This window comes from Zeugodacus cucurbitae, chromosome Y, assembly GCF_028554725.1.
Source record: "Zeugodacus cucurbitae isolate PBARC_wt_2022May chromosome Y, idZeuCucr1.2, whole genome shotgun sequence".
Classification (NCBI taxonomy): domain Eukaryota; kingdom Metazoa; phylum Arthropoda; class Insecta; order Diptera; family Tephritidae; genus Zeugodacus; species Zeugodacus cucurbitae.
The window spans coordinates 5,804,029-5,824,837 of NC_071673.1; the positions used below are offsets into that span (position 1 = coordinate 5,804,029).

General features: G+C 34.7%; 1 protein-coding gene across 8 annotated transcripts in view; it reads left to right on the forward strand.

Annotated features, from left to right (window-relative positions):
• LOC128923552 (protein rtoA-like) overlaps positions 1 to 20,809 on the forward strand; it is a 2,411,103-nt gene that overhangs the window by 2,020,611 nt on the left and 369,683 nt on the right. For all 8 annotated transcript variants that reach the window (XM_054235822.1, XM_054235824.1, XM_054235823.1 and 5 more), the window contains one exon: positions 20,200 to 20,253. In XM_054235822.1, coding sequence (XP_054091797.1) covers positions 20,200 to 20,253 — 54 coding nt within the window. The remainder of the gene's footprint in view (positions 1 to 20,199; positions 20,254 to 20,809) is intronic.

Sequence of the window (20,809 nt, forward strand, 5' to 3'; positions counted from 1 at the left end):
ATCATTAATGGCCGCATTTTCATTATTTTTATTTTCTAAAGGGCTGTTAATTTTTGGGAAACCATTAGCTTTACTTTTTTTTGAAGAGCGCTTTTTTTTGAGTATCCACTCAGTTTCCTTAGCTAGTTCATCTTCATCCGTATTGTATACTTCATCAACACTTACATTTGATGGTTTAGGTGCTGTACTAGCAGGCTTGCTTATACTGTCTTTCAGTTCTTCGTTTTCTTTTTTTAGTGATATATTATCTTTGTGTAATTGATTACACATCGCTTCCGGTTTTAAGCCTTTCATTTACAAGAGAGTTAGCCTTTTGTAACTCTTTAATTGTATTTACCATGTAGTTTAATTGTAGTCCACCATGGACCAGATATACACAATGCGCCAAATCTTGGAGAAGACCCGTGAAAAGAGGATCGACACACATCACTTTTTGTCGAGCTGCTTTCGACAGCACGAAAAGGAGCTGCCTTTATGCCGCGATGTCTGAATTCCCGCAAAACTAATACGGCTGTGTAAGTTGACGTTGAGCAACACCACAAGCTCCGTCATGATTGGGAAGGTCCTCTCCGAGCCGTTCGATACCAAACGAGGTTTCAGACAAGTTGACTCACTATCGTGCGACTTCTTTAACTTGATGCTGGAAAAAATAATAAGAGCTGCAGAGCTAAATAGAGAAGGTACAATCTTCTACAAGAGTGTACAGCTGCTGGCGTAAGCCGATGATATTGATATCATCGGAAGCAATAACCGCGCTTTTTGTTCTGCTTTTTCCCGCATGGATAAGGAGGCGAAGCAAATGGGTCTGGAGGTGAATGAGGATAAGACGAAATATCTCCTGTCATCAAGCAGTATCAACAACACCAACAATGTCAGCCTCGAAATCCAGCGCAGAATCACTCTTGTCAGCAGGTGCTACTTTGGACTGAGTAGGCAATTGAACAGTAAAGTCCTCTCTCGACGAACTAAAATCAAACTCTACAAGTCGCTTATCATTCCCGTCCTGCTTTATGGTGCAAAAGCTTGGACGATGTCAACATCAGATGAGACGACACTTCCGCATGATTTATGGACCACAGAAGTTCGAAAATGGGCGTAATCGGACCACTGCCACGCCCACAAAATGGCGAAAACCGAAAACACTTAAAGTGCCATAACTAAGCTATAAATAAAGCTATGGAAGTAAAATTTGGTATGAAGGATCGCACTAGGAAGTGGCATATGTCGATGTAATTTTGTTGGGGAAGTGGGCGTGGCTCCTACCCCTACTAAGTTTTTTGTACATATCTCGCAAACCAATAGAGCTATATAAACCAAACTTTCTGCAGTCGTTTTTTTAGCCACTTCCTAGTACAGTCTAAAAATGCAAGAAATCGGATCATAACCACGCCCACCTCCCATACAAAAGTTATATTGAAAATTACTAAAAGTGGGTTAACTCACACGAAAAACGTCAGAAACACTAAATTTGACATAAGAAATGGCAGTTGGAAGCTGCATATTGATTTTTTTACAAAATGGAAAATACGTGTGGCACCGCCCACTTATGGGTCCAAAACCATATCTCAGGAACTAATCTACCGATTTCAATAAAACTTGGTTTGTAATAGTTTCTTTACATCCCAATGATATGTTGTGAAAATAGGCCAAATCGCTTCTCAACTACGCCTACTTCCTATATACCAGAATTTTAAGACGATCTGAATCGTTTACTTTGCAATATATAAAGTAAGTACTAGTAAAGATATCGATGCAGAACTTTGCACAAATACTACGTTTATAGTGTGGCAGCCACATTCTAAAAATCACCGAAATCGGACCCATATATCGAAAATGAGGACCTCGGTACTTCTAACCTAATATTAGGGTTTCCAACTTTCAATGGACTTTATACAATATATATGACGAATATGTGGGTCAAATTGTGTATTATATAATATTAATAAATTCAAACAAATAAATTGCGAGAGTATAAAATGTTCGGTTACACCCGAACTTAGCCCTTCCTTACTGGAAAAAATAATAAGAGCTGCAGAGCTAAATAGAGAAGGTACAATCTTCTACAAGAGTGTACAGCTGCTGGCGTAAGCCGATGATATTGATATCATCGGAAGCAATAACCGCGCTTTTTGTTCTGCTTTTTCCCGCATGGATAAGGAGGCGAAGCAAATGGGTCTGGAGGTGAATGAGGATAAGACGAAATATCTCCTGTCATCAAGCAGTATCAACAACACCAACAATGTCAGCCTCGAAATCCAGCGCAGAATCACTCTTGTCAGCAGGTGCTACTTTGGACTGAGTAGGCAATTGAACAGTAAAGTCCTCTCTCGACGAACTAAAATCAAACTCTACAAGTCGCTTATCATTCCCGTCCTGCTTTATGGTGCAGAAGCTTGGACGATGTCAACATCAGATGAGACGACACTTCCGCATGATTTATGGACCACAGAACATTGGCAACGGCGAATACCGTAGACGATGGAACGATGAGCTGTACGAGTTATAAGACGACATTGACATAGTTCAGCGAATAAACAGACAGCGGCTACGCTGGCTAGGTCATGCTGTCCGAATGGACGAAAACATTCCAGCTCTGAAAGTGTTCGATGCAGTACCCGCCGGAGGAAGCCGAGGAAGGGGAAGGCCTCCACTCCGTTGGAGGGACCAGGTGAAATCTCCAACTGGCGCCGAACTGCGAAGAAAAGAGAGAATTGGCACTCTCACACATACATACATACTCTAAACGTGCTTAGACTATTTCTCGGCGTCACCTCATGTTGAGGTTCAGCAATTTTTTGTTTTTAGCGATTTCCATACTGGAAATCTGTCGTTTGGTCGGTAATGCAGTTGGGAATAAAACTTTTTATGCTGTATTTATTAAACCTGTATGGCAGCTTTGATCACAGCTGGTAATTGTAAGAAGATAACAGCTGATTGTACATATAATCATTTGCTTACGCACGTGTTTAGTACGGCTGTCCGCATCCACAATAACGCTTTGTGTTGCTCTTTTTTTCTCCCTTCTCCCTTCTCTTTCTACAAATTGTTTATAAACTTGGGTTCACTAACAAAACGTTTAAGCAATTTTGTTTCCTTTTTTTACAAGATTCCGCAAACCACAAAAGTGAAGACACATTCAATCCATGCCAGGACTCTGTGTCTTTATTTCATGCACAAAAAATTCGGTTTCGCATTCAGTTTAACAATGTTATTTAGACTTTTCCACGGCATCGAAAATTTCACTTGCGTTCACTTCAACTGTTCACCATATAAATAAGACACCAGCAGCATTTTGGAGGACTGTACTTTTTGCAGATGAGGTTAAGATTAACATATCTGGACCTATCATATTTTTATACTCTCGCAACAAAAGTTGCTTAAGAGAGTATTATAGTTTTGTTCACATAACGGTTGTTTGTAACACCTAAAACTAAAAGAGTTAGATATAGAGGCATATATACCAAAGTGATCAGGGTGACGAGTAGATTTGAAACCCGGATGTCTGTCCGTCCGTCCGTCTGTCCGTCTGTGCAAACTGTAACTTGAGTAAAAATTAAGATATCTTGACGAAACTTGGCACAAATATTCCTTGGCACCATAAGAAGATCAAGTTCGAAAATGGGCAGAATCGGACCATTGCCACGCCCACAAAATGGCGAAAACCAAAAACACATAAAGTGTCATAACTAAGCCATAAATGAAGATATAAAAGTAAAATTTGGAATAAAGGATCGCACTAGGAGGGGGCATATTTGGATGTAATTTTTTTGGGGAAGTGGGCGTGACCCCGCCCTCAAATAGGTTTTTTGTATTTAACTCGCAAACTAATAAAGCTATATAAACCAAACTTTCTGCAGTCGGTTCTCTTACATACCGCACCACACACCATGAAAATAGTTGAAATCAGATAATAACCACGCCCACCTCCCATACAAAGGTTAGGTTGAAAATTACTAAAAATGGGTTAACTAACTAACGAAATACGTCAGAAACACTAAATTTAGCAGAAGAAATAGCAGAAGGGAGCTGTACTCAGATTTTTTTACAAAATGGAAAATGGGCGTGGCATCGCCCACTTATGGATCAAAAACCATATCTCAGGAACTACTCGACCGATTGGAATGAAATTCGGTATATAATATTTTTTTGACACCCTGATAACACGGACAAATGGGCGAAATCGGTTCACAGCCACTACTACTTTCCCTATAACTCAATTTTGAAATCCATCTTATTCCTTCACTTTATAATGTAAACATAAGGAACCAATGAAGATAACAGAATAAAACTTTACACAATTAGTGCATATCATCTCTGGCTCAACTTGTGAAAAAATTGTCGAAAACGGACCATAACTTTTCAAGGCCCCAGATATCGAATATGTTGAACTCAGCGCCTAAGTATAAATTTTAACCGAAAATATGGGTAAATCTCTCAGATATCTCAATTTAATTCAGAGGAAATTGTTTTCTTCTAATAGTGTGTCTCTGTTCCAAAAATTATTAAAATCGGGTTATAACATTTCCATATACCTAATTATAGATTTTTTAAAAATACGGTGTGCTTTTTTCCGCATATATGTATTGGTTAAATTTCTTCAATAAATTGCGAGAGTATAAAATGTTCGGTTGCACCCGAACTTAGCCTTTCCTTACTTGTTTTTTCAAGTTTTAATCATAACTGTGAAGGTATGATTCCGAAACTTTGGATTACATTTCATCACTGAAATATTGGCTAAGAGAATCCCTTCCAAAAAATTGTCTACAATAAATGATAAAGATTTTTGAAGTTATACTTCAACAGCAACATGTTGCGCAACAGCAACATTATGCATAAACATACATATGCACATGTTTATATGTCATTGAACAAACACACAAACTTACATTTGTATATGCGTGCACGTAAGTTTGTCAACCACCAAAAATCAAAAGCAATGTTCTACAAAAACAACAAGCGCCAAAAATTTATGTCGATATGTTTACATGCTCATACATGTTCATACATATTTACGACAAGCCGATTTTCTACCAACAACGCAATGTAGCGTCGCGCAGGAGTTACATGTACGAATAATTATGTAGACACCTGACGGTGCAATTGATAAGTACGATGATGATGATGATGATGAACTGTTGAAACAAATTGTAACATAATACCATTTCCGGCCTTTTACTAAAATGTTAAATAAATAAAGTAATTGAAAATGAAAAAGACAATAAAATTCTTAAGAATTATCCAAATCAACAGTAATATGCTTAATCAACAATTTCATAAATACAATATGTTGAAGTTAATTAATAAGCAAATTGTAATTAAACTAAGATTGATTTTAAGTGAATAACATTAAATAAAGTAGTCTGTTCTTGGATGTTATCAACGTCAGCTAGTTGCAACTTAAATTGATTTTTTATTTTTTAAAAACCCGTTTTCCACGACCAAAGTTAAAAGTGGCGCAGTCGGTAATCTTTGTAAATAATTACAAAGGATAGTGATTAAACATATAATTCCCAAAATAACTCTGCGAATCCGTAGCCAACTTAGGAAGTCGACCGGACCCTCTAGAGTATAATATAATATAAAAGAAAATTTTTGTGAAGTGAAAACGACCTTAAAACAAAAAGGCGTAAATCCACCCAAAAATAAATATTTTCATAAAATAATAAATTTTGTGCAGTGATAAGCGACTTTATTATAGGCGTAAATTCACCATAAATACTTGAATAATAAAAATATTTGCAGTGAACACGACTTAAGCAAAGAAATTGTGAATTCACCAAATCAATAAACAAGTGAAGTGACGAAAAAAAAAATAAAAAAATAAAAAATAAAAATTAACAGCCCTATTCTCATGCCCTCACAAAAATCACCACATTCACTACTGTGAGGTTTTTGGATTTTGTGATGATTACCTTATGCTGGAGAAAATTCAAAAGCTCAAATGTTCACAATTTTCTCAAATATCTGTGACGTTTGAAAGCAGCCATCACAATACAAAAATATTTGTGTTTGTTTTGGTTTTTAGCAATATTTGGAAACAAAGGTGTAAATATTTGCGTGCTATAACGAAAAAAAAGGGCCTCTATACAAGTTCAGTTATCGAATAATTGTGTTTAACCGAATCTGGAGCAATATGAACGTACGTTGCATTTTCATTCGTTGAGCGATTTGCTGCCAACCACATCTACGATCCGATAAGGATGCATTATTTTTGTAAAGCAAAGGACACTGACCCACAGCCTCTATAAGACGATGATTTACATCCATGTTATTTTTATACTCTCGCAACAAAGTTGCTACGAGAGTACTATAGTTTTGTCCACATAACGGTTGGTTGTAAGTCCTATAACTAAACGAGTTAGATATAGGGTTATATATATCAAAATGATCAGGGTGACGAAAAAAGTTGAAATCCGGATCTCTGTCTGTCCGTCCGTCCGTGCAAGCTGTAACTTGAGTAAAAATTGAGATATCTTGATGAAACTTGGAAGGCGTATTTCTTGGCACCATAAGAAGGTTAAGTTCGAAAATGGGGGTAATCGGACCACCACGCCCACAAAATGTCGAAAACCGAAAACACATAAAATGCTATAACTAAGCCAGAAATAAAGCTATTGAAATAAAATTTGGTATGAAGGATTCGCAAACTAATTAAGCTATATCAAGGAAACTTTTTAGAGTCGTTTCTTTTAGATACTACCTTATACAGTCCAAAAATGAAGGAAATCGGGTCATAACCACGCCTACCTCCCATACAAATGTTATGTTGAAAATTACTAAAAATGCTTTAATTCAGTCAGGAAAACCACCAGAAACCTTAAATTTCATTGCAAAGATGGTACAGAAGAGCTGCACTCAAAATGGTATACAAAATATTAAATGGGCGTGGTTCCGCCCACTAATGGATCAAAAACCATATCTTCCTTACTTGTTTTATAATTCTTTTGTTTTTTAACTTTCGACTGTAAATACGCAATTGTGATGTTTTTCATTTGCTTACAAATTTTGCGGCAATTTGTTTTTTTTTTTTTGAATTTATTTCTTTTGAAACAACTGTTTGACAGCAAAAAGCTTTTCACCTCAATTGGTGACTTTTCTTATGAGCTTTTTTCTTATGAGGTTCGAGCCAGAATAGACTCACAAAATATACGTCACAAGAAACCTCACAAATTTTTCCTCTCAACTCAGTTATGAGGTTTTTTCAGAATAGGGCTGTAAATCATCAAAGCAGCAAGCATTTGACAGGAGGAGAAAGATGGCACAGCAGGAGCAGATTCAAATTCCGAATATGGAGCTGTTAGAGCAACTAAATCTCAGAGAAACACAGCTGGAGCAGATGAGATAAGCATACGTAGAACTGAAGAATCGGACGGAGGAAAATATTGGTAGCAGAAACTTCTTATTGAAAACAGTCAATGATCTACCAACATTCACGGGAACCGGAGACATCACCATTAATTCATTCTTTAGCAGTATCGAATACCTGTTTTCATCAGTTAACGACAGTGGACTTCAAAAAGAATTAGTAAGGACGATATTCTATAGAACCATTCAAGGTGAAGCTAAGGACACAATCATCAACATTCCACAACCAGATAATTGGCAACTTATAAAGGAGACATTGAAGCTGAGGTACAAGCCGGACGTAGAGCCATACCATCTTTACAAGAAAATAGGAAATCTTAAGGTGAGTTGTGTTAATGGTCTTATTAGTGAAATTCAAAATATTAAATATAAGTCGGACGAATTGACCGTATACTACAGAGGTGACAACTACATAGACCTAAGTAACATGGACAGTTTACTAGTTAACACAATAAAAGAAATGACTCAAGGAGTTCTGTTAGACAAGATATATGAAGAAGGAAATTTAAATAACATAATAAAGATAATGACGAGTAGGAGATTTGAAGATAGTAATGTTAGACCAGAGTACAGAAAATTTAAAATAAAAGGAGATAATTCAAATGTCAAAAATAATAGTAGATACCCTGATAGAGAATAATAATAATATAGAAACCGATCAAGAGAGATCCCGAATAGCAGGACACCCTAGCAGCAGTAGCCGCCAATATCGCTTGCAATCGCCTAGGCAAAGCTATAGAGAACTTGAAGATAACATAGAAGTGAATAATTCTATTTTTTTTACAAGAAAGCCTCGGAGAGCTTACCCAGAATAATAATAACAATTGAAAACAAAAAATACGTTGCGCTTATAGATACAGGAGCAAATATAAGTCTATTGGATTCAGAATTAAACGAATTTCGAAAAATTCCACTTAGAAATAAAATAACTATTAGTACAGTAACAAGCAAGGAAATTATCACCCACGAAGTGCATACTGAAGCACCAAAAGAATTTAATTTACCAGAAAATGCATGTATAAGATGGCGATCAACACTGTTAAAAAACAGGAAATATAATTTCATAATAGGACTCGATTTATTAAATCATTTAAATACAATGAAAAATTTAATAGAAGGAAAAATTTCATTAAATAAAAAAGAATCGGATTTTTTAAATAAATCATTAAATTTCAGTGAAATATGCGCTCTAGAAGCAACGAATAAAAAGATAAAAGGAATTCAGTTAGATCATTTAAATACAGAAGAATTTAAAGAACATCAATTTAATTCTGAATATATAAAGGGAAAAGAAAATAGAGTAGCGGATTATCTTAGCAGAATAGAGAATAACGAGGACGTTATCAAAGAGGATGATATTACGGAGGAAATTATAGAAAATTACTTAAACGTAATTAATAATATTGATGATAAAACATCAATACAAACAATCCATTCAGCAGAAGAAAATTTACAAGATCATTTTTATATAAAAAATGAAATAGTAAACAGATATAACACTCAAATTATATTAACAAATAACAAAACATAAGAACTAAAAACGATTCATGGCAAAAGAATTATTTTCATTTCTGAATATGATTTCGATAGATTGGGTGAAATATTTAGAAAATATATATCAAAAGGAAAAGTAGGAATTTATTCAGAATTATCTGAGAGACAGTATAACATAGTTCAAGAGAAACTAATAGAAATGTTTTCAAATGATAAACAATTAGAATTTATTAAAAGCACAATGAGAGCACAAGATAAGTATAGAGACAGAAGTCGAAGCAGTTAAACAAATTTCGCTATATCATATTAGAGAAAGTATGCATTCAGGCATACAAGAAACTTATAATCAACTTAGAAATAAAATTTATTATCCGAAATTAGGAGAATTAATACAAATAGTAATAAACCAATGCGAAACATGTCAAAAAGTAAAATATGATAGGAAACCTATCAAACCTAAATTTTGTATTACAGAAACACCTACCAAAAATAATGAAATTATCCATATAGACACTTACGTTATACAAAGGTTCCATTTTTTAACAATAATTGATACATTTTCTAAATTCGGAGTAGCAAATCATTTAACTGATAAAAATCACATTACCTTCATCGAAAAATTAGAAGATTATTTTACCAAAATAGGAAAACCAAATAAAATAGTAGCTGACAATGAATTTAATGCTACAAGAATTAAAGAATTTCTAAATGAAGAAAATATACAACTTCATTTAACCAAACCCAACAGTCACACGGGAAATGCAGACATTGGAAGATTTCATAATACAATTTCCGAAAAATTTAGAATGTTATATAAATTAAATAAAAATTTATCTGTTAAACAACTAATACAAAAGGCTATTAGAAATTATAACGAGAGATTTCATTCAACAATAAAATTTACACCAAATCAGGTACGATATAATGAAGTAGATGAGGAAATAGTAAAAAATAATTTAATAGAAACAAAGAATAAAATTATAAATAAATTGAACCAACCAAAGGAAAATTATGAGGAAAAGAGAAAGGAAGGATTTATAAAAAATTATAAAGCAGTTAGGCACGAGGAACAGCTTAAATATAGGAAGCAGAACTTAGACCGTTAAAATTTACAGATTTGGACAATACTGACAGCAATAATTCTAATGACACAACTTTGTAAAGGGACAATGGTTTTGACAGAAATAACGGAACAAAATGGATTCATAGATTTACAGATTAGAGATCAGGAAATTCCAAAAGATAGTGACATAGTACTACATAAGATTGACGTTCAACAATTAGAAAATATTATTAATGACATGACCAACATTATAATCTTAATGAAAATAGAAAATAAAGAAATACTACAAAGAGAGTTATTGGATACAAGGAATAAGTTATTGACACTTATGCCAGTTAAAAGTAGGAATAGAAGAGGTTTAGTTAATGCAATTGGCAGTATGTCAAAATGGCTTTTTGGAACAATGGACGAAAATGACAGACAAACTATTGAAACACACCTTTTACGAACAAATGACTCATTTAATGAACAAATTAAAATTAATTATTATTTTACATCAGCATTTAAAAGAAATTGTTAAAAGCGATAGATTAAAAATTGAAAAAGAACTTAATTCAATAAATAAATTTATATATGAAGAATATAAACAAAATTTATCATTTAGATCAATGCACAAAAATTCAATTCTTATAAAGTAAAATAGAACATATAAAAGAAAATGTTGTATCCGCTAAATATGGGATAATACATCCAAATATTTTAACTAATGAAGAAATTATAAAATATAATATTAATTATAATAAGCTTAAATATTAAACAATTGGGAACAGTAATGGTAAATAATACATTTCTAGTATTTGGAATAAAAATACCAAAACATTTTGAAAATGTAAAATAAGAAAAATAATACCAATACCTCACAATGAAAATAATGAAATAGATGCAAAAATAGAGGAAATATTTACCTATAAAAATAAAACATTAATATTTGAAGATAATAAATCATTAGAACAAATGAGCAAACATTGTATCTTAAGAAATAATTGTAATGTTATAAAATGTAAAGAACTCGAAATCAGACAAATGAATATAAAAACAATTTTTATTAAAAATGCTATGATCAAGTTATCAAGAAATACCTATAATAAGTGAAAACTATTTAATAAGATTTAATAATTGTTCAATTAAAATTAACGACTATTATTTTTCTAATTTTGTCGAAGAAATTAAAGAAAATATTGTAACTTTGAAATATAAAGATATTCAGAATTAAAAAAAAAATAACTTTTAATGAATAGTAGAAGAACATAAATCAAATATGGAAAACATTTTTAAATTGAAAATACATACAAATATATCATATATTTGCAATATCTTAAGCATTATTATAATTTTGTTAATAGCTACTCTCATTTTTAAAAAAACACAAGTATATAAAAATAAAATTAAATAAAAGAATTCAGGAGAATTCTAATCTAAAGGGGGGAGTAGTTACATATACGAATAATTATGTAAAGACACCTGACGGTGCAATTGATAAGTACGATGAACTGTTGAAATAAATTGTAACATAATACCATTTCCGGCCTTTTACTAAAATGTTAAATAAATAAAGTAATTGAAAATGAAAAAGACAATAAATTTCTTAAGAATTATCCAAATCAACAGTAATATGTTAAATCAACAATTTCATAAATACAATATGTTAAAATTAATTAATAAGCAAATTGTAATTAAACTAAGCTTGATTTTAAGTGAATAACATTAAATAAAGTAGTCTGTTCTTGGATGTCATCAACGTCAGCTCGTTGCAACTTAAATTGATTTTTTATTTTTTAAAAACCCGTTTTCCACGACCAAAGTTAAAAGTCAGGCGACCATCAATTTTTCGACACATCGAATTTTACAGAGTCGTTTCAAGTGATCCCTCCGTAATTATAAATGCGCAAAATATGTATTGGATAGTATTGACTTACTATTAGCAAATACAAATAATTAAATGTATTTACATATTCTACTAATATATGATACCAAATATTAATGTACTACAATTGATTTTAGTAAGAATCAAGACATAAAACAATCCATAATAATATGAGTTGGGGACATGGACCTCTTTGTCTGCGAAAACGCGACACTGATTACAAGTCTGTGACAAAAAAGTTACTATTCGCGGTCATTCGTTGTCCGTGGCAACGAAGATTTTACAAGAAATGTACTACAAAACATACATATGTACATGTTTATATGTCATTGAACAAACACACAAACTTACATTTGTATATGCGTGCACGTAAGTTTGTCAACCACCAAATTTACATTATCCCAGTGGACAAACAGAAAAAATTTTATCATGGTATTGGAAGCAATGACAGGTCATGTCGCGCTTTGCGAGATGAAATGATAAAATTACGTCGAAATCCAATTGTCACCTTAGAAAAAGAATTATTCGAGTTTCTTAGCACAAGAAAATGTTTATCAATAATATCATTCCATTGTCAAAATCTTCGTGCTCATGTTGATATGCACTCTCAGATAGAGTGTTTAAACAGTAAACATCTTGATGTTATCAGAAACATTTATGAACGACAACGAGCCCCCTGTATCCGTATCAAATTTTGATTTCGTTGTAAGATTTCAACGAAATGAAACAAGAAATTCAGGAGTTGCTATTTACGAAAAAAGAAGGTACGACTGTTGATGCGGTATTCGCGAGAAATATAGATAAAATAATGTAAGACAATTCATATCGTATTTTAGTTATCATAATCCAATTGTAAATATTATAGATATCAGTCCGTCAGAACCCAGAAATTATAATTGATTTGGACTTTAGTTTATAAAATGTGCATAATAAATTTATAAAATGTGAATTTAAGAAAGTGTCTCTCGCTAGTTTTCTTTCATACAAAATGATATGCATTTCTTGGAATATCACTGAGAAGTATAACTTCATCCGCGCGTAGGGACTCCACGCACTCTTTTTATTAATTAAAAAAAGTCAAAAAGTAGTACTTTGTAAAGTATGCGGGTAATGTGGTATACATGGTTCGTTTAATATGGTATACTATATTAACAACACAATATCAACGATTTAGAATTTTTTCCGCGTGTGACTATATTTTAAAAGCACCGGATCTTCTTTAGATGGTTATGTTAAATCTAGGAAATGTTTAAACCAATTGGTTCATGGGAATTTATACCCATCCAAACAGATGACACGACGATTTCGCTCCTCCTTCATAAGGAGTGAATTCCAATTATTTCTTGGGAAAATCAAATATGAAGGCACAAAAGATCCGACAGCACTTTTATATGTTATAACCGTTATAAGCAATGCACGTTCTGCGGAAGTCATTGAGCATATTTTTAATTAGCCTGTCACTAGTGTACCAAATTAGACGATTTTGTTCTGTCTGTTTCATTTTGTTATTTTCTATTCAAAAGCTCACTTTCTTTAAAACTTTTGTGTTTTAATTTAATTTCGATAAGTTATGTATTAGTTAAATAACATAGGAAAATCCGTTAATACCTAAAAAAATACTTATTGTTGTGTCCTCATAAAAACTCTACTACGAGCAATCCCGTGTTTTTAGGAATTGAAAGAAAAGTGGACAACTTTCGGAAGTGTTACAAACTTTCCTTTACTCTTTGCAAATTTCACAGCTATTTGTGTAATCGGCATTCCTACAGAGCACCTGGTTTAGGAGAAAAGCAGGTGTACCATAATAGCCATCGATATCATAATACCCGAAGTTACTCTATATGGCGCGAACCTGATACGGAGTTTAGACCTTAAAATTTGCGTGCTACTATAAAACACGGGGGCGGTAACGTTATGATGTGAGCATGTATGTCAACAAATGGGGTCATTTAGCTCTTTTATGAGTGGCTGTATATAGTTATAAAAGGATATGCAAAGAGAAATAATTAAAATTCAGCAAAAATAGTACATTTTAAACATGAAAACGTGTCAAGAAAAGTTTTGACACAAGTCAAACAAAGGCTGTGCAAACTGTATTTCACTGGAACTCGGATTTTGATGTAAGTCCAAAAACTAAACGAGTTAGATATAGGGTTAAATATATCCAAATGATCAGGGAGACGAGTAAAGCCCGTCCGCCTGTGCAAGCTGTAACTTGAGTAAAAATTAAGATATTTTAATGAAACTTGGCACCATAGGAAGGTTGCTTTCGAAAATGAGCAAAATCGGACTACTGCCACGCCCACAAAATGGCGAAAACCGAAAACACATAAAGTGCCATAACTAAGCCCGGGCAGCTCAGAGAGCTTCACCGCAGACACAATTGCAGAAATCGCTCAGTTACGTAACGGGCTGGTTAATAACCATTCTCGAAGGTACCCTTCGGTTAAATTACATTCCTTCATTGTGGAGAAAAGTGAAGGTAATATACATACCAAAAGCGGGCAAAAGCTCTCACACAAGTCCAAAAGATTTTAGACCAATCAGTCTTTCGTCATTTCTACTAAAAACACTGGAAAGATTGATATAAATTAGCATAAGAAGTAAGCAGTTTCACAGCACGCATACTCCAAAGGAAAATCCACGGAAACAGCCTTAAACTCGGTGTAGACAGAGATTGAAAGGGCTCTAGTAGTAAAGGAATACGCTCTCATAGCCTTCTTAGATATAGAAGGCGCGTTTAAAAACATCCAGCCGAAGGCCATTATCAACGCGCTTAAAGATCTGAACGTCTCGGAATCACTCATGAAACTTATTGAACAGATGCTTCTAGGCAGGTTCATAACTTCAACGCTGGGGGTTTCGACCATGTGCAGATCTGTCCAAAGGGGTACACCTCAAGGAGGCGTGCTATCCCCACTTCTATGGATCGTAACAATGAATAGTAAGTTGTTAGATCTAGAGAAAGGGGGAGTACATGTGGTGGCCTACGCTGATGATGTGGCGGTATCAATTAGGGGAAAATTCCCACATATACTCTCGGACCTTATGCAAACAAGGCTAAATGAGACAACTCGTTGGACAAAATCATGTGGATTAAGCCTAAATGCAACCAAAACTGAATTAGTGATGTTTACAAGGAAACACAAGATTCCAGAGTTCACACCACCTTCAATAAACGGCACCTCGCTACCAATAAATGAAAAGGCAAGCTACCTGGGACTAATTTTAGACAGGAAACTGTTATGGAAACCAAACTTGGAGGCCAGGGTAAAGAAGGCAGCTTTGGCACTATACACTTGCAAAATAATGGTTGGACCAAAATGGGGACTAACTCCCCGCGTATCACATTGGCTCTACACAGCTGTAGTAAGACCGATTATGACATATGGGATACTGCTCTGGTGGCCAATATTTGACAAGTACGCAGTAAAGCGTATGCTAAGTTTACAAAGAGCGGCATGTATATGTATCAGTGGAGCTCTCAGAACAACGCCGAGCCAGGCATTAGAGCGATTCTGTATTTACTGCCTATAGATCTATTCTGCAAATAACAGGCGGCGAAATCGGCACTAAGGCTGAGGGAATCGTCGCTACTGCAAAACTGCAATAGGGGACATTCCAGTATACTCGGCAAGTTCCCATTTCTACCGAATAGTACGGACTTTCGAAATCCTATAATGACTCTAAACTCGGACCTACACATATCCTTCCCCTCTAGAGAGGAGTGGGAAAAGGGAAAAGTGGACAAAGATTCAGAGATAAGTATCTATACAGATGGTTCAAAGCTGGAGAAACGAGTAGGAGGCGGGGTATTTTCAGAGAAACTGGATACCAGAATCGCTTTCCGATTAGCGGATAACTGCAGTGTTTTCCAAGCAGAGATCTCTGCAATTAAAGAAAGCTTTCTCGTTTTGCGTTAAGCACATATTCATATTTTCGGATAGTCAAGTGGCTTTAAAATCACTAAAGTCACATAGAATATCATCGAAGATAGGGAAAGAGTGTTTGGATTTACTAATAGCAATGATTCATATTTCACGATACACGTGCAATGGGTCCCAGGACATAGTGATATTCCTGGAAACTGGGTAGCAGATGAATTAGCCAGATTGGGCACAACATTGTAGTTAGATGCTAATAAAGAGGAAATTTATATACCTCTGGCAACGTGCAGATACCTAATAGATAAACATGGTGTTGATATGGCTGAATCACAATGGAAACAATTAACGACTTGTTCCGTAAGTAGACAAACATGGCCTGAGTGGAGTAAGAGCCGCACTTGGCGTTTACTGAAATTTAATAGGAATGACACAAGAACCCTTGTAGGGGTGTTAACGGGACACTGTCTGATTGGTAGACACGCCAGCAGGCTGGGGTTACCTAGTAACGATTACTGCAGAAGCTGCCAGGAAGAAGAAGAGGAAGAAAGATTACACACCTTCTATGTGGATGTAAGGCTCTGTATAGGAAAAGAATTGCAACTATTGGACGCGGTTTTCTCGAGGATGTGGGTGAAGTTGCTCATATCAAATTATGTGAACTTTTTCACTTTATTAAGACCACAGGGTGTATCAAAGATGACTCTATAGTGTGAGGGATCACAGTCCCAGTGTTGTCACAATGGGCCTCCAAAAGGCCTAGGTGCGTCGTTTTGACAACCACATAACCTAACCTAACCTAAGCCATAAATAAAGCTATGGAAATAAAATTTGGTATGAAGGATCGCACTATGAAGGGGCAAATTTGGATGTAAAATTTTTGGGGAGGTGGTCGTTTTTTTAGCCACTTCTTAATACAGTCCAAAAATAAAAGACATCGGATAATAACCACGCCCACCTCCCATACAAAGGTTAGGTTGAAAATTACTAATAGTGGGTTAACTCACTAACGAAAACCGTCAGAAACACTAAATTTCACATAAGAAATGGCAGATGGAAGCTGCACTCAGATTTTTTTACAAAATGGGAAACGCGCGTCGCCCACTTATGGGTCAAAAACCATATCTCAGGAACTACTCGACCGATTTCAATGAAACTTGGTTTGTAATAGTTTCCTTACAACCCAATGATATGTTGTGAAAATAGGCCAAATCGCTTCACAACCACGCCTACTTCCCATATACCAGAACTTTAAAGACGATCTGAATCGTTTACATTACAATATATAAAGTAAGCACTAGTGAAAATATCGGTGCAGAACTGTGCACAAATACTTTGTTTATAGTGTGGCAGCCCCATTCTAAAAATCGTCGAAATCGGACCATAGATTTTTAAGGCCCCATATATCGAACACGAGGACCTCGGAGCTTCTAACCTAATATTATGGTTACCAACTTTCAATGAACTTTATACAATACCACACGTTGTTGTGGCTAAGGTATACCTTAAATTAAGTTGGTCCAATCTTGGCTTCGGCGACGATATTGATTACTCGAGGTCGATTTATGTTATGTATTATGTTAGCTTCCATGTCAGGAAAAATTCTCTTTCGAGTCAACGAAGTCACAGAAATCTGTTGGAAATGTTATTAATCCATCGAGATGTCAACTGCGACCCTACCATTTCCAACTGCTTCTACATTCGCAATTTGATATTGTTGCAAAAACACTCATATGTTAGTTGTTAATTGGCGATTCTTTATGTGTCTTCACAAATTAAATGATTTTAGGCATGCGATTAGCCCGTCAGTAACAGTTGATCCAGGAATAATTGGAAGAGTCTGGCGTAAATCACCTGCTAACAGAATCCTGGCTCCACCAAAAGCGTTCATCGACAATCAAGATCTTTTAAAGTCCTGTGTAGTACCTCCTGCGACTTCTTGAATATTTGGTAAATCTTCGTTATAGCGCTATTTTTGGCGATTTTGCCGACTGGTGTTTCGTTCATTTGCAAATTAGGAGTAATTTCAAGGCCGAATGTGCCGTTTGTTTGCCTACTAACAGATGCCAAGTTGTCCCCATTGCAGTTAACCTTGCTGGTGAAAATGAGTGCAATTAGTTCTAGAATTACATCTGCCCTTATATACTACATATATTATAATTATACTCTCGCAACAAATGTTGCTAAAGAGAGTATTACAGTTTAGTTCACATAACGGTTGTTTGCAACAACCAAAACTAAACGAGTTAGATATAGGGTTATATATACCAAAGTGATCAGGGTGAAGAGTGGAGTTCAAGTCCGAATGTCTGTCTGTCCGTCCGTCCGTCTGTGCAAGCTGTAACTTGAGTAAAAATTAAGATATCTTGATGAAACTTGGCACACTTATTTCTTGGCACCATAGGAAGGTTGCTTTCGAAAATGAGCAAAATCGGACCACTGCCACGCCCACAAAATGGCGAAAACCGAAAACACATAAAGTGCCATAACTAAGCCATAAATAAAGCTATGGAAATAAAATTTGGTATGAAGGATCGTACAATGAAGGGGCATATTTGGATGTAATTTTTTTGGGGAAGTGGGAGTGGCCCCACCCCCTACTAAGTTTTTTGTACATATCTCGCAAACCAATAGAGCTATATAAACCAAACTTTCTGCAGTCGTTTTTTTAGCCACTTCCTAATACAGTCCAAAAATGAGCAAAATCGGATCATAACCACGCCCACCTCCGATACAAAAGTTAGGTTGAAAATTACTAAAAGTGGGTTAACTCATTAACGAAAAACGTCAAGAAATGGCAGATGAAAGCTGCACTCAGATTTTTTTACAAAATGGAAAATGGGCGTGGCGTCGCCCACTTATGGGTTAAAAACCATATCTCAGGAACTACTCGACCGATTTCAATGAAACTTCGTTTGTAATAGTTTTCTTACATCCCAATGATATGTTGTGAAAATAGGCCAAATCGCTTCACAACCACGCCTACTTCTTATATACCAGAACTTTGAAGACAATCTGAATCGTTTACTTTACAATATATAAAGTAAGTACTAGTGAAGATATCGGTGCAGAACTTTGCACAAATACTATGTTAATAGTGTGGCAGTCCCGTTCTAAAAATCGCCGAAATCGGACCATAGGTTTTTAAGGCCCCATATATCGAACACGAGGACCTCGGTGCTTCTAACCTAATATTATGGTTTCCAACTTTCAATGGACTTTATACAATATATATGACGAATATGTGGGTAAAATAGTGTATTATATAATATAAATAAAGTTAAATAAATAAATTGCGAGAGTTTAAAATGTTCGGTTATACCAGAACTTAGCCCTTCCTTACTTGTTGTCTCTCATTTTTTGCAGTTCTTTTGCAACGACACAACCATGGTAGGTTGCAGGATGAGAATCGCCGCAGTTGCAACATTTGGCAGGATCTTTTTCGGCTTTGGTGCATTTAGTTGTAAGATGTTTGCCTCCACATTTCACACATCTCGATGGCTTACCGCAGAAGTTTTTTGTATGTACAAAAGCTTAACAGTTTTTGCAGTGAGGAATTAATTTAGAGGCTTTGATGGGCTCACCCTTGATAACGGTATTAAACTTTCTTAATGTCATCGGTAGTATCGAATACTACTAAAAACATATCTAGCGGTTCCTTAGTCTTCCAATTAAGTTTGTTATTTGAGTTGTGTACTTTTTTATCATTACCTTTATTGGCCTGTTGTGGTTGCTCTCGTAGCGAAACCAAGGTATATTTTCGTAATATATTATATAGTAATGGTAACATATCAACCTTTTAGTCCACATTTACCGAAATCCAACAAATAACAGTGAATAAGAAATATAAACACATGCTCATATAATTATATGACTGGGGTATAAACATATTCACACGTGTACGCACATGTATTATTGCATGCTTGCGCTTTATTTTTCTTTCCTTTCTGTTTCATTTCTGCGAATTCTCAACTAGTTTATGTGACTTTTGGTTGAAATACTCTACGTTGGCCGTTGAAAAGTTAAGACAATTCACAGCGGTTACAACGGATAAAACGACTTCTGAGTGGTGATTTTAATGAATAAATTTTAAGGTTTTATACAAATAATTATATATAATAATGCAGTCAAGAAGTACAGTAGGGCAATTCACAATCTGTTGCAAATGGTGTTGCATATTTGCAATTGCAATTTTTTATATTTCTTGTTATAAGTATTTTTGTAATTAAGAAGAAATACATGTAACTTCCATTCTAAAAGAAAAAAATATTAGATCGAAGTAATTGAGAAAAATCTTGATAAGTACCTCGAGGTATTTAAGGGGGGATTACTGTAAGATGATTTCGTTATTCTAATGAAATTTATGCCGAATATATGGGTCAAATTGTGTTATCTTCATAAAATTACACAATTTAATTGGTAGAGTATGAAATGTTCGGTTACACCCGAACTTAGCCCTTTCTTACTTGTTTTTATATATTTTTCGTATTAAATTAATTATTAATTTCTAATTATTGATTATTTTACAGTACCAGTTTCGGTCAATAAATAGTGGAGAAGATTCGTCAATTGAAACGAAGAATGTAAGTAGAATTAAGTGAATACTTATTTACCTATTCATTTAGAGTAAGAGAGAAAATTTGTACATTATTATCTATCTGAATAGGTATAGGTGTGGTGAATATTATGGTTATTTTATTTTTTTATTGAAACGTAATTAGATATATATTTTTACATTTCATATGATTGCAACTAGCAAAACAAAACAATATTGTACTAACAAGCAATTTTTTTCGCAGAGATGGAGTATGGCATTATCACATTACCAATATTTAAGGGAATATATCTACCACTTTTGTTAGTGTAGTTTACGTAGGTATATTGATTTTGTCTCGGTTAAAGTAATGCACCGTCTCTGTGTCCATTCCACTATTTTATTAATTGAGGATTCTATTCTGTTGGCCGACTCTACTTTGTTTTTGCCTGTAGTTGTGATGCAGATTACATCAGCAAATGTGGCAATTGTACAGTTTGCTGGCGTAGGCATATCGCAAGTGAACAAGATATATAAGACTGGTCCCAGGATACTACCTTGGAGTACACCTGCTTTATTGGTTGCAGGGTGGTATATGATTGCCC